The sequence below is a fragment of the Blennius ocellaris genome, assembly GCF_963422515.1.
Source record: "Blennius ocellaris genome assembly, chromosome: 8".
NCBI classification, from domain to species: Eukaryota; Metazoa; Chordata; class Actinopteri; order Blenniiformes; family Blenniidae; genus Blennius; species Blennius ocellaris.
Genome location: NC_137657.1, coordinates 5,845,756 through 5,859,245, shown reverse-complemented (window position 1 = coordinate 5,859,245; position 13,490 = coordinate 5,845,756). Strand labels below are relative to the sequence as shown.

At 49.5% G+C, this 13,490-nt stretch overlaps 3 protein-coding genes across 3 annotated transcripts; 1 reads left to right on the top strand and 2 right to left on the bottom strand.

Annotated features, from left to right (window-relative positions):
• Positions 1-142: 142 nt before the first annotated feature.
• Positions 143-5,118, bottom strand: LOC308133778 (uncharacterized protein). The gene is made up of 8 exons (XM_080501289.1): positions 5,072-5,118; positions 3,838-4,481; positions 3,484-3,774; positions 3,294-3,345; positions 2,808-3,109; positions 2,376-2,450; positions 2,090-2,261; positions 143-1,978 (listed from the first exon to the last, which is right to left on the bottom strand). Exons 2-8 carry the CDS (start codon positions 4,369-4,371, stop codon positions 1,284-1,286), a joined length of 2,121 nt encoding a protein of 706 aa, XP_080357415.1. The 5' UTR covers positions 4,372-4,481; positions 5,072-5,118; the 3' UTR covers positions 143-1,283.
• Positions 5,119-6,999: 1,881 nt separating this feature from the next.
• Positions 7,000-8,848, bottom strand: mrps12 (mitochondrial ribosomal protein S12). The gene is made up of 3 exons (XM_080500777.1): positions 8,669-8,848; positions 7,897-7,947; positions 7,000-7,613 (listed from the first exon to the last, which is right to left on the bottom strand). The coding sequence occupies exons 2-3, from the start codon at positions 7,943-7,945 to the stop codon at positions 7,231-7,233; spliced, it is 432 nt and encodes a 143-aa protein (XP_080356903.1). The 5' UTR covers positions 7,946-7,947; positions 8,669-8,848; the 3' UTR covers positions 7,000-7,230.
• Positions 8,849-9,439: 591 nt separating this feature from the next.
• LOC308133777 (ectonucleotide pyrophosphatase/phosphodiesterase family member 7) lies at positions 9,440-13,462 on the top strand (the record flags this gene model as incomplete). Its single annotated transcript, XM_080501288.1, has 5 exons — positions 9,440-9,683; positions 10,688-10,833; positions 10,911-11,534; positions 12,571-12,898; positions 13,389-13,462. The coding sequence occupies 5 exons, from the start codon at positions 9,440-9,442 to the stop codon at positions 13,460-13,462; spliced, it is 1,416 nt and encodes a 471-aa protein (XP_080357414.1).
• Positions 13,463-13,490: the final 28 nt, after the last annotated feature.

The window sequence follows — 13,490 nt, the reverse complement described above, 5'->3', positions numbered from 1 at the left end:
ATAACTGTGGACTTAAACATTAAATTTGAAGTGAAAACTTAATTAAAATTGAGAGAGCTGCAGACATTTTCCCTTTTAAAATAATAATAATAAAAAAGAAAACACGCAGTTTAAAAAAAAAGTGAATTTATTTTGTGTTTTCATGAATTTATTTTCCTTGATGCTTCTTGCAGGCTGCAAAAATGTAGAACTGTCCCTTTAAGACAAACATTGATCACTAATCACTGAAGACGTCCTCAGAGACAGAAAAGGCCTTTACATGGAGGATATATAGAAGACAGACACTGCGTGTCCCTCAGTTCAGACTTGTCGTCTCACTTTTGTCCGTTTAAAGAATCTCAGTTACAATTGTTCTGTACAAATTCCGTTCAGACCTGAAGGCACACGTTCTGAGTTTTTTTGCCCTCGGTGCAGACTGCCAGTCTCTGTGCAACTTCATTTGCGTGTGTGTGTTGACAAGGACCTGTAAATTCTTCTGTCTTCACCTTAGACGTTTCAGCCTGTCTACATTTTACTCTCCTATCACAGCAGGAACATGTCTGGCTCCAGGATTCCTTTGCCCTCAGTATAGCTTGGAAGGCGCGTCTGTCACGTTAGGTACCGTCCTGTAAAGTTTGGTTTGAAATCACTGAGCAGCAAATGGTAAAATGGTAAATGGATTTCACTTATAGAGAGCTTTCCACCTGCTCGAGCAGCCGTAAAGAGCCTCACACCGTTAATCACATTCACCCATTCACACACACATTTACACACCAATGGAGGCAGCCGCCATGCAAGACGCTCAGCCCATCCATCGGGAGCAGCTTGGAGTTCAGTGTCTTGTTCAAAGACAAGGAGATGGGGAATTGAACCTGCAACTTTCCCATCGGGAGACGAACGCTCAATCACCTGAGCCACAAAAAGACATAAATCCTGCAAGTCTACATGAAGGGAAAACAAAGCCCATTGACCGGACAGAGGGCTCGTACAAATACTGGCAGGTGGTCCGAGGTGAGGAGAAGTTTACAGGATGAACCTGTAAATATCCGTCTCAGACCCCCGGGCACACACTGCTCTCCTGCAATAACGGGTATTTGGAACCTTGTTGCCCCGAGTCTAGACTTGCAGGCTCCTCTTAGTCTGAGGAAGTTATTTTTGAAATTCGCAAGGACTGCTACACGACTCAGTTTGCCAGTCTGACGTGAGGCCGGAGCAAACCGAGAGAGACATTTACAGGTCTGTGTGCAAACACACACACACACACCGAGGTGATGATCCGCGAGGCCGGCTCGGTCGTGTTCCTGTCAGGCGTCGGCGTCGGCGTCGTTCCCCTCCTGTTTCAACGCGGGTAGCGGCGGCGGACTCTGCGGCTCGTGCATCCTCATGTGGTCGTGGTAGATCTGGGCCCCGCTCAGGTTCTTCTCGCAGATGTGGCAGAAGTACGACGAGGCGTTGGAGTGCACGTCCACGTGCTGGCCCAGCTCCACCGCCGAGCCGAACGTCTCGCCGCACACGGCGCACTGGTAGCGGACGCCGGTGTGCGTGAGCTCGTGGCCCTTGAGCGTCACCAGCTGCTTGAAGCTCTTGTGGCACACGCCGCACTGGTACCGGACGTTGGAGTGCGTCTGCTCGTGGCCCTTGAGCGCCCCCTGCTGCTTGAAAGTCTTGTGGCACACGTGGCACTCGTAGGGCCGGGCGTCGGCGTGCAGCCGCTGGTGGCGGCGCAGCGCGCTGGAGAAGGTGAAGCTGCGGCCGCACTGGGCGCAGCTGTAGGGCTTCTCCCCCGTGTGAATCCTCAGGTGCTCCCTCAGGTGCACCTGCTGCGTGAAGCTCTTCCTGCAGGTGGCGCACTGGAACGGACGCTCGCCCGAGTGGATGCGCAGGTGCTTCTGGAGCGCCGACGCCTTGAAGCAGTCGCGGCCGCAGACAGGGCAGCGGTGACCCGGCTTCCCCACGGCGGCGGCCGTGTCCGGCGGCAGGTCCGACGTGCCGTCTGCGTCTGTCAGGCGCAACAGGGAGAGGCTCACACACACAAATACTGATGTGGGTATTGAGACGTCTCTACTGCCACCTGCTGGTGAGGCCCAGGAGGCGCGGCCTGCCCGCGTACCGATGACGACCAGCTTCCAGTCCTCCTCCTCCCCTTCCGAGTTGATCAAACCGCTCACGTCTCCCTCCTTCGTCTCCTGGCCGTTCTCCGCCTGAGCCGTCCCGCTCTGGTTGCCACGGTTACCGGACCGACGCGCAGGTCTGGTGACCAAGGTGGGGAGACGCCCCGAGTCCTGCCAGGTGAGAAAAGAAAAGAAAAACAAACTCTTCATCTCGCTGAAGTGAAACAGTAAACCCGAAGAGCGACGTGAAGAAGCTCAACATGACGAGGCGCTTGCTTCTCACACCTTCATCAGGTCCTCCTCCTCCTCCTCTTCCTCCTCCACCTCCTCCTCCTCCACCTCGGTCTTCACGATGAACTCCTGAAACAAACACCAGTGTCTGGATCTCAAGACTCTGAAGATCTGGTTTGGACCGTCAGCAGAAGATCAGTGAAAACAACAACACGAGAGAGTTTCTGATATCAAACAGTGGTGAACAATCTCCCGTGTCGTTTTGACGTAATCCTTGAAATCAAATCCTAATCCAGGAGCTGGATCACCTCCAAGATTGTATGTAATCTTGCACAACCGAACATCTGATCTGTGCAGTAGTTTTTATGTAATCTTGCTAACAAATATACAGACAGACTTCTTGTCTTCCTGAACTGCCACGACTATGCCGACGACGAGCTGTGATGAGTGGGCGATAATCTGACTCCACCCGGTACTCGGCCTCACCTTGTGGGCGGGGTCCAGCACCAGCCCCTCCTTGATGTGGACTCTCATGTGCTTGCGCAGCAGGCAGGGCTTCTTGAAGCTGCGGGGGCACAGGCCGCACTCGTGGGGGCGTTCGCCCAGGTGTACCTTGTGGTGCGCCCGCAGGCCGCCGGCCGTGCTGAACGCCGTGCCGCACACGGCGCAGCGGTGCAGGGCGTCGGCGGCGTGGATCTTGGCGTGCTCGCGCAGCCGGAAGGGCCGCGTGTAGCTTTTCCCACAAACAGAACAAGTGTAACGCTTCTGAGCGGAGTCAGGGGGGAGGTCTGGGGAGGAGGAGGAGGAGGAGGAGGAGGAGGAGGAGGAGGAGGAGGAGGAGGAGGAGGAGGAGGGTGTAAATTGTCTCGCTCTCTGATAATAAAACATCAAGCGTTTTTCACCAAAAAAAAAAAAAAAAAGAATCTCTGAAAATTTTAAACTATCAACAGATCAAAACACTCATTTTCTCACCGGTCAGTGAAGGCACCATCTGTTCTCCATCAGCAGTCTGTTTGTCCTCCACCTTCAACACACACACACACACACACACACACACACACACACACACACACACACACACACCAAATGTGCATTTCAGAAGACACTCTCGATGGTTTATATTTGAGGACATTTGGGGGACGTTGGCCTCTGGCGCCCTCACCTGGCCGTCCGCTGCGCTGCTGGCGGTTGCCGTGGCGACGCCCTTGTTGTGGATCTTCCTGTGCCTCCTGTAGACGCCATGTGTGGAGAAGCGCTTCTTGCAGACGGCGCACTGGAAGGGCCGCTCGCCGGTGTGCGAGCGCATGTGCTCGCTCAGGCGGTACGCCCGCGGGAAGCCCCGCCCACATATGTCGCACACGAACTGCATCTCCTTCTCGTGGAGCTTCTCGTGCTCCTGAAGCTTCTCCAGAGAGGAGAACTCGCGCTGACACTGAGGACACGGGTGACGCTCCTGCAAACACACACACACGGTCAGTACACACACACACACACCAGACAACCACCTGCAGCTCACCAGGTTTTTCTGCTCGGCATGTTTCTGCAGGTGTTTCCTCAGCAGCCCGGGCCGGTTGAAGCTCTTGCCGCACAGCGTGCAGGGGTGCAGCTTCTGTCCCGTGTGCAGCCGGACGTGGTCGCGGTAGGCGGACGGCGTGGAGAAGAGCTTCTGGCAGACGGGGCAGGACAGCAGGTTCTGCTCGCTGTGGCCCTTCTGGTGGTCGTTGAGGCCGGTGCGCGAGGCGAAGCGCTTGGGGCAGAAGGCGCAGCCGAACGGCCGCTCGCCGGTGTGCGTGCGCTCGTGCTGCTCCAGGTAGCGGCGCTGCGTGAAGCCCCGCCCGCAGGTGGCGCAGCGGTGCGGCTTCTGGGCGGCGTGCACCAGGCGGTGGCGCCGCAGGCAGCCCAGCTGCGCGTAGCTGACGCCGCAGTCGGAGCAGGAGTAGGGCTTCTCGCCCGTGTGCACCCGCTGGTGGACCACCACGTTGATCTTCTTGGTGAAGAGCTTGCCGCACACGCCGCAGCTGTGCCGCTTCTCGCCCGAGTGGGAGCTCATGTGGTCGGCCAGGCGGGACGGGCGGGAGAACTCACGGCCGCATACCGAGCAGCTGTGACGGGCCCTGGACTGGCGGCTCGGGGACGAGGCGTCCCCCTCACTGAGGACGTCTGGAAGACACACCGCAGTACTCCATTACAGGTACTCTGGACAGTATTGGTGTTAGTTACTTTATGAATATTTATTATTTACACAGCTCGTCAGTAGTTCGAGATTTTGAAACATTCTAAAAAAGTGCTTTTGGGTACTTTTTAAAGGATAAAAACAACTACTGAAGTTACACCCAACAGAAGTAACTACTGGCTCGTTCAGGCTCCATATAATGTCTTGTCTTAATAATACGCTCATAATGCGTATTGCTGATGTTGCAGTCAGTTACTAGCGCTTGATTACAGTCACTCGTCCCTCGTTTCAGAAGTAGTGCAGTTACTTTACAGGCCGGCACATCAGAAGTACATTTCTGGAAGTGAAACACTGGTGTTACTGAGAAGCTTGCTGATGTTCCATCAGTTAGTGGGAGGAAGATGCTCTGTAACCTGGATGTTAACCGAAGTCACCAACGTTAAATGAGGCTCCTCCTCCAGTAAACAAGAGGTCAGTCAAACAGCTGTGAAACAGCTGCTTTGACTAATGCTAAGCTAACAGTGGACTCAGGAAGACATTTGTAGCACAACATTGGAAACACTGAATCAGCTCTGACCTGCTGCAGGCGGCTCACAGTCCTCTACTCCTCCTCCTCCTCCTCCTCCTCCTCCTCCTCCTCCTCCTCCTCCTCCTCCTCGATGCTCCTCTTCTAGCTCTACTCCATTCATCTCCTCATCTTGACCTCCTGCTGTGGGAGGGCCGGTGTCCCGCACCTGAAAGACACACGCACACACACACACACACACACACACACACACACACACACACACACATACACACACACACACACACACACACACACACAGGAGTCACGTTCCTCCGTTCTGTAGAACAGCACGGTTGTCGATTCTTGATATTTTCTCCACTTATCAGAACATAAAACATCAAAATAACAAGCAAGGCTGCACAATATAAAAACATATAATAAAAAACAACAAAATCTATATAAATATTTGTACTGTGTATTTATAGGTTCAAATAACTGCAAATTATTGCATTTAAGTCACAATGGATCAACGGCTCGAATGATTTAATATCTGGGCAGAAAATTAAAAAGAGTTTAAAAAGACTTAAAAGTACACAGATTGCTTAACTTCCTAACGCTTGTAGTGGTAATGAAAATGAGCATCATCATCACGTCAGGCAACACATTAACACAGATGTTTTATTATTCTGCATCCCTCTGAAAGTCTGATAGATTTCAACAAGGAATGATGAATGGATATGTGATTAATTAAAATGTTATGAAATAAAATGCGCTGATTTTAAGTTGGAATTATTGGTTGTGATTAATTACAGTTTGATTAATTATGTGAGTGTTTGATGGATTACAGTGCGATGAATTAAATTGTGATCAATTAAAGGTTTGATGGGTTAAAATGTGATGAATCAAGGTGGGATGAACTGAAACATGACGATTTGAAGGGTGAGCTGGAGTTTTATTAGCACATGATTTAAAGTTATTACAGTCAGCTGACCCGGATCAGCCAATCAGAGAGCCCCAATCTCCTCTAGCTTTAGCATCAACAGCTAGCCTGGTATTCTCAAATGAAAAAGAGATGCAACCCTCAAATAAAGGCTTCGCTCAAACACAACATCACGTACCGACCAAAACGATACTTCAGTGTAAAGGTGCCAAGGAAACCTCGACGCTCACGAAATGCCCCAAATATGCGCTATTTCAGTGTGAAAACCTCCAGCAGATCAAACAATCCGGCTCCGGTTTCTAATGGGAAAGAAGCTATTGCTAATGTTAGCAGCGCGTGACGTCATACTACGTCACAATCCCGGTAGGATCCGTTTCTGCTCGCCAAAGCAGGTTCAGCGGCCAGTTGGGACGCGGTTCTGCTTTCAGGACTCCCGTGAGGTCTGCGGAGGGACTGCAGGTGATTCAAAAGCTGCAAAAACACGAAAAGTGAAGCGAACTGCTGTTGATTGTCAGTCAACGAACCAGGCGCGGCTCGGTGCTGCCGCCACTGGCTGGAGGGTGAACTGCAGCTACACTCCAATCACCGTCAGCTATTCAACTCACCATAATCGCGTGTGCACAACCAGGATGTGTTCTTCTGTTCCCAGACTGAATGTTGGATAGGTGGAGTGACTCTGTTCTACCAGCTGGTTCACGTCTGCTCAGTTTTTGTTTTCATTATTTTTAGGTGATTCTTGACCAAAACGTGGTACAATACATTAATATGAATGATACACATGCATGCTAATATTATTTATTGTAAGACAAACTCAAATCATACTTTATCAGTGTCTTTACCTTTTGACGTTTCTGACACGAAACATTTAAGTCCAACATCCAACCGTGGCAAGGCTGAACTCATAAAATGTTGACTGAGTTAACAAAGTGATTGTGATAAGAGCGAGTGAAGGCTGATGAAATAAACTGTGACACGACTGAGCGAAACTGTGACTGTGGAAAGACTCTGGCCTCCAGCGCTGAAACCTGTGAAAGTGAAAACGTGTTCCAACCCAGAATCAGACCCAGCTCGGTTTGACTTTATTGAAAACGGCAGGGAAAGGAAACATTTTGACCCGATCACCACAAACATGATAAGAACCCTCAAAGAGCCTCCCCCAAGCGCTGGTCCTGGAGCCCCCAGGAGGGCCCTGGAGAAGTCAGGGCGGTCCGAGGCTTTTGTCTGCCGTGAGGTTGTGGAAATCAAATTCACACATTTCATTAAAAAAAAAAAAAACACACACAAAAGTCTACTGCTTCTTCTTCACCACGTGAGCACAGTCATATTTCCCCCGGACCACTTTGAGTTTGACCCCCGGCAGGTCCTGCGTGCGCCCCCCCTCCACCAGCACCACGTTGTGCTCCTGCAGGTTGTGTCCCTCCCCGGGGATGAAGGCCACCGCCTCCTTGCCGTTGGACAGCCGCACGCGGGCGCACTTCCTGTTGGCGGAGTTGGGCTTCTTGGGCTTGCGGATCATGGTCTTCAGCACCACGGCCTTGAGCTGCGGCCGGCCGAACGTGGCCCCCAGAGCCTTGGGGGGGGTCTTGGGTTTCCCCTGCCGGTGCATCTGGTTGAGGGTGGCCATGGTCCTGGAGACGAGGGGGGGCGTCCAGGCAGAGGCATGCTGGGAGGCTGCAGACACACGTTATATTAGAAATATGGAGACGAGTGTCATGTGGCTTCATTAAATCAATGATTTTATTCCACATCTATCAGCTTAGGATGACTGCAGCCACACAGGAGTTGTTTATTTGAAAAAAAAAAAAAAACAACAAAAAACGTTTTTAACAATTATGGCCAAGGAAGTGAAGACACGTTCCACTGGAGTTCCTACAAGAGTAATCGTGAAATCTGTGGTATCAGACGAAACCCAGGCTGGAGTTGAAATGTTTGGTGGACTTTTCTTGGAACTCACCGTGGAACAGAGACGTCAGCGCCGGTCTCAGAGCCCGCAGCAAAGACATCCCTGAAACGAGGAGCACAAGTTCTAGTCAAGATGCACAGAGACAGAAATGTGATGTCTTAAATATTAACAATAAAATCATCTGGTTCAATTAAGACAGGAACCTCATCACATATTATGAAAGGTATTTTACATTTCCGTGAGCAAAGAAGTGCTGAAATGAAATGAAATTTAAATATGTGGGTTGTGTGAAATTCTCCAGTGTTTCCTGTGACTGGACACAACTATATATTTTTTATATATAGCTTTGTTGTAAAGCACTTTGGATACCACTAGGTGATTGTGAAGGGCTATAGAAATAAAGTTTGATTGATTGATTGATTGGACAGTACACATGTAAATGTATAATAGTAAATAATTGAAATCCCATCAATAACATTTAAATAAGTGTCAAATATGACTCGGCCGAAGTGTAGAAACACTCCTGGTGGTTTAGAAGGAACTTAAATCTGCTCTGCTTTTTTTGTTTTAATAGTTTTAATGAAGCATAAAGTCTTAAATTTCGCGTTTTACGGACTGAGTTCGGATGTCAACAGATTTTAATAAGGGATCGAACTGAGGTCACGAGGATGTGCATCCAACATTACACCGCTCAGTGCATGTTAATGAACACGATTCATTAAAATTGACATTGTGAGATTGCTTTTAGTTGATAACCAGGGATAATTCAGTCATATCGGCTAACTGCTAAACGCTAAATTGCGTTAGCTCAGAGGGAACAAACCTGCTCACAGAGTCCGGAAAAACAGCAGCAAAGTGCGGCCGAGAGGCCCGCAGCCGCCCGGAACACGGAGCCCGAAGCACAGGACCGAGAAACACACACAATTAGTCTTTTACTCCATTTCCACAGAAAATAATCCAATGACTTTTAACACAACGTGAGAGAGTGACCTCCATAAGCCGGAAGCACTGCACAGCTGCTTCCGGTCTTCAAAATAAGAGTCGGTTTGGAGCCTGTGTTTTATTTTGAAATGTAAATACGCAAGATAAATAGAGAAATCTTTAAAGATAGGCGTTGAAGACTTTAGAGTCCGTTTATTTGTTTCAAAACACGCTGAGGAATCAGTTGGAAGGTTCCTGTCGTGGACCGGGTTCGAGAGCCGGGTACACTGTGACCCGAGGAGCTCTGAAAGACCAAGCAGATTAAAACTATATGAACATAGGAGGAATCCAGAATCTTAAAAGTTTATTCATTCTAAATGTTGACTGTTTTCCACCACGGTTACAAACATCACTCTTTCTCTGTTCCTGCGTCCGCCGGCCCTCCTGGGAGTCTGGAGTGGTAGGCTGAGGCCTCCAACATGTGTCCTGACGGGGGATTTTTCTGTATCAGCCTCTTGAAGCTGATAAGATGATAAGTGTTCTCTCAGCTGAAGGTCTCAGCAGATTTTTATCGAGTGTATCGTTAACCCTGGAGGGGGCGGAGCCTCTCAGGTGAGCCAGGTGAGACTCTCAGAGCTGCAGACCAACAGACGTTTCAGGACGAGTATCGAACATGTGGTCCCAGCTCCTGCTGATGCTCCTGGTGGCGGCCGGTGCCGCCGGGAAGCCGATGAGCAAGGCGGCGTTAGGCAGTAAAAAGCTGCTGCTCATCTCCTTCGACGGCTTCAGGTGGGACTACGACCAGGACGTGGACACGCCGCACCTGGACCAGCTCGCCGTGGAGGGCGTCAAGGCCAAATACATCACCCCGCCGATGCTGACCGGAACCGCGCCATCACACTTCACCACCATTACTGGTAACCCATGGCAACAACAGCCCCGTCTAACCCACCTGCAACTGAATTCAGTGAACTAATTTCAACTCAACTCTGACGTCTTTTTATTTCCATCACATTGAAAACTGCTAACATTTCAGTGATTAATCTTAACTTGTGCTCTTTATGTAAAATTCAATACCCGAGTGAAATTTTGTATTTTCTACGTTTTAGAATTTGTAACTTTTCCCCCCATTTTTCTACGCTTTGTTTTGAAATGTTTTCTTTTTCAATTTTACTTTTTTTTTGTTTGAGTGTGCCGGTCTGATCGACACATACTGGAAACTCAACCATTTGAAATCGCACCCAGACGCAAATTAAAATTATGTTCTTCTGTAAAATAAGAAAATTTTCACATCTTTTGAAATATTCTGAAATACTTTGTATTTGATTGTCAGTTTTTTTTGTGTCAAAAATCCAAATTATATGAACAGCTTCAATGAAATTATGGGAATAAAGAAATGTTCTATAGTTTTGAAAGTTTATGGGAGGAACTTAAAGCTCAGCTTGTCTTTACGAGTCTGTAATGGAACAATTTGACCTTCAAGACACGATTAAGAATTCAGATAATAGATTAAAAGCAATAAAGATTAGCTGAGTTTTATTGCAGGAAGCTTCACTCTCTCTGGCAGCCGTTTACCAAAGTTTCACAGACTAGTTAAACCTGGGATTAACCTAAACTCACTGCTGACAGCAGTGAAACTTTAGTAATAAAGAATTTGCTTAAATAAATGAGTTCTATCCTGCTTAATAAACCTGTTTTATAGATGGAGTCGCTCTACCCATGGATCAATCGGACTCAGGTTTACTTAGACCTGGTTTACATGGCAGATTTAAAACCTGACCTGCTACAGACCCAGCATAGCCCAAATTTAACTTGAAGTTGTTGTAGAACTTGTTTAGATTTCTGGTTAACTCGACATTCAGGGTCTTGGCTCGGGTCTAGAACTAGACCAGGTTTGAAGACTTCCTGTGTTGTTGTTCAGGCAGGTGGATAGAGGACCATGAAGTGGTCCACAACCTCATGTTCAACACCACCACCAACCTGAAGGTTCCCTACAAAAAGACTCTCACCATGTCCAAGTGGTGGGACAACGGACCGCTGCCGCTATGGATCACAGCTCAGAACCAGGTGAGGCTCCGCCCGTCGCCGACAGGAAGTGGCTCCGTCTTCCTCCCGCAGCTTCATCCGTCTTTTTACTCTCGCAGGGTCTGAAAACGGCGTCCTTCTACTACCCGGGAGGCGGAGTCACATACGGAGGCCAGGCGGTGGACCGAGCTTTCGTGACGGAGGCCGGCCACCCGGACGACAACGAGACGGAGTGGCGAGAGAACATCGACAAGGTGATGAGCTGGTTCTCCGAGGAGGACTTCAACCTGGTCACGCTGTACTACGGCGAGCCGGACAACGTGGGCCACGCCGTGGGCCCGGACACCCCGGACAGGAAGAGGATCGTGGAGCAGATCGACCGAACCATCGGCTACCTGCGAGAGGCCATCGATCGGCAAGGCCTCAACGACAGCCTCAACGTCATCATCTCCTCCGACCACGGCATGACCACCGTCAAGAAGCGGCCGGCGGTGGACGAGATCATCATCAACAAGTACCTGAACCTTCTGAAGCTCACCAGCTTCGAGATCCTGGACTACGGTGGGTTTGGCATCCTGACGCCGCGGCCGGGGAAGGAGCAGGAGGTTTACGACGCGCTGTCCAACGCTCCCAATCTGACCGTCTACAAGAAGCACGAGATTCCGGAGAGCTTCCATCTCGCCAAGAGTGAGCGGCTGCCGCCCATCCTGGTGGTGGCGGATCTGGGATTCAACCTGAACTCTGTGAGTGTCGCCGCCAGCCGTCGTTCTCCACGCCACGTTTAACCCGTCCAACTCAGACCAGTTCCTTTAGTCTGCCACGACCCTGAACATCGGACCAGACACAGTTCCTTTGAATCCAGAGTGACATTTTAGATCAATGCTATGCTTTTAACGTGCTTTGAAAATGGTTTAAACGTGGACGTAGACCTGTCCTCGGACTGGACTCAGACTTTGTTAGGATCCAGTTTCAGTCTTAGTTTTATGACTAAGACTAAATTTAGACCGGTTTCAGGCTATTTTTCAAACAGGTTTTACACTGGTTTCAGTTTTCCTCATGTGACCCATGTGATGTCGGCCGTCTGCTCTTGAAGAACTCTGGAGTCGCTCAACATGGTTCAAACAGCCGTTTATTGCTTCCTCCTGGACAAATACAATGGAAAGGGAACAATGGCTTCTAAGGGTAATGGAACGTTTAGCAGCCTGCAGTTCTTCCCTCGTTGCAGTGAGGGGATTACCCACAATGCTTGTGGTTGCACTTATACAACAGTGTTGTGCCATTTAGCTGAATTTAATTACACCTTCTTAACTATGTTAAACTGGAGACCACGTGCAAGTGTAAGAGTTGATTTAAACGAGTTGTGCAAATGGTTTTGTACAGTTGCGGGTTCTGGCAGAATCAAATACCGGAATATTCCAGACCGTAGGTCGCTACGTTTTTCACACGATTAAACAATGACGAGGCTAATTTACGGATTTTTACAGGTTAATGAGCTTCATGTCGCGGATGCATGGATGATGCGTTCAGGTGCATCACGTAACTTTGACTATTCTTTTTTTTTGCTTTTTAAATTAGGTGTGTGGCTAATGTTATGTTCATTTACACTCAACAGTCGGGAAATTACGTTCGTTTCCATCGTGTGTCAAACTTGCTCTGCATGTGGCTTCTGACTTGTTTCATTCTACTTTGACTGCTTTTTGAAATGGTTTCTGAGTAGATGTTGTGAAGGCCAGAGGTCAAAGGTCAGAAGCTGACCTCTCTTTACTACCCCCCCCTCAGAGATTCATCGTGTACGTGAACAAAGGAGACCACGGTTTCCACAACGGCGAGATGGACATGAAGACCATCTTCAGGGCCTTCGGTCCGAGCTTCAAGACCAACTTTGTGTCGGAGCCCTTCGACAGCATCCACATCTACCCTCTGATGTGCAGCCTGCTGCAGATCCGGCCCGAGCCCAACAACGGCTCTCTGAGCGTCACCCTGCCCATGCTGCTGCACGGCGGAGAGGTCACCACGCCATCCACTCCAGTGTCCACTCCAGTGTCCACGCCGATGTCCACTCCACAGTCCGCTACGCCATCCATTCCACCGTCCACTACGCCAAGAGGTTCGATTCCACACAATCACGAGTCATACCACTAGGGGTCCGCCATGTTTGTTTGTTGGGGGGGGGGGGGGGGTGCGCAGTAACAGCGCTGCATAGCGCTATAGCGGCCTCTGCAGGTGGGAATCGCACCCATGAATTAAAAGTTCCACTGTGTGAGCCGGTTTAAAAAAAAAAAGTCATGGATGAAGCATATTTCCACAACAGTGTCGTGGAAACGAACCCCCCCCCCCAAAAGTGAAGAGTTTTACAGATCATATAAACGGGGCGTCAGTCTGACACTCCCGTTGTCCACCAGGGGGCAGCAACACCACGATTTTCTCTTCTGGATAGAAACGCAATGCCACAGATTGAAATCCAATTAGTTTGGTTCAGTTTTTGGAAATCCAGCTTGTTGAGGCTGCTGAAGCATTAAAATGTGCCTTACGAGTTATATCACTACACACAGCGACTCAGACTGACCACTGATGGTGTGTGTATGTGTGTGTTTCAGGTGGATCACAGAGAGCTCAGCTGTCCGTCGTCTTGCTGCTGTCGTTGCTGTTCGCCACGCTCACACAGCTCTAACGGATCTGGCCAGGTTCTCATACCGAGA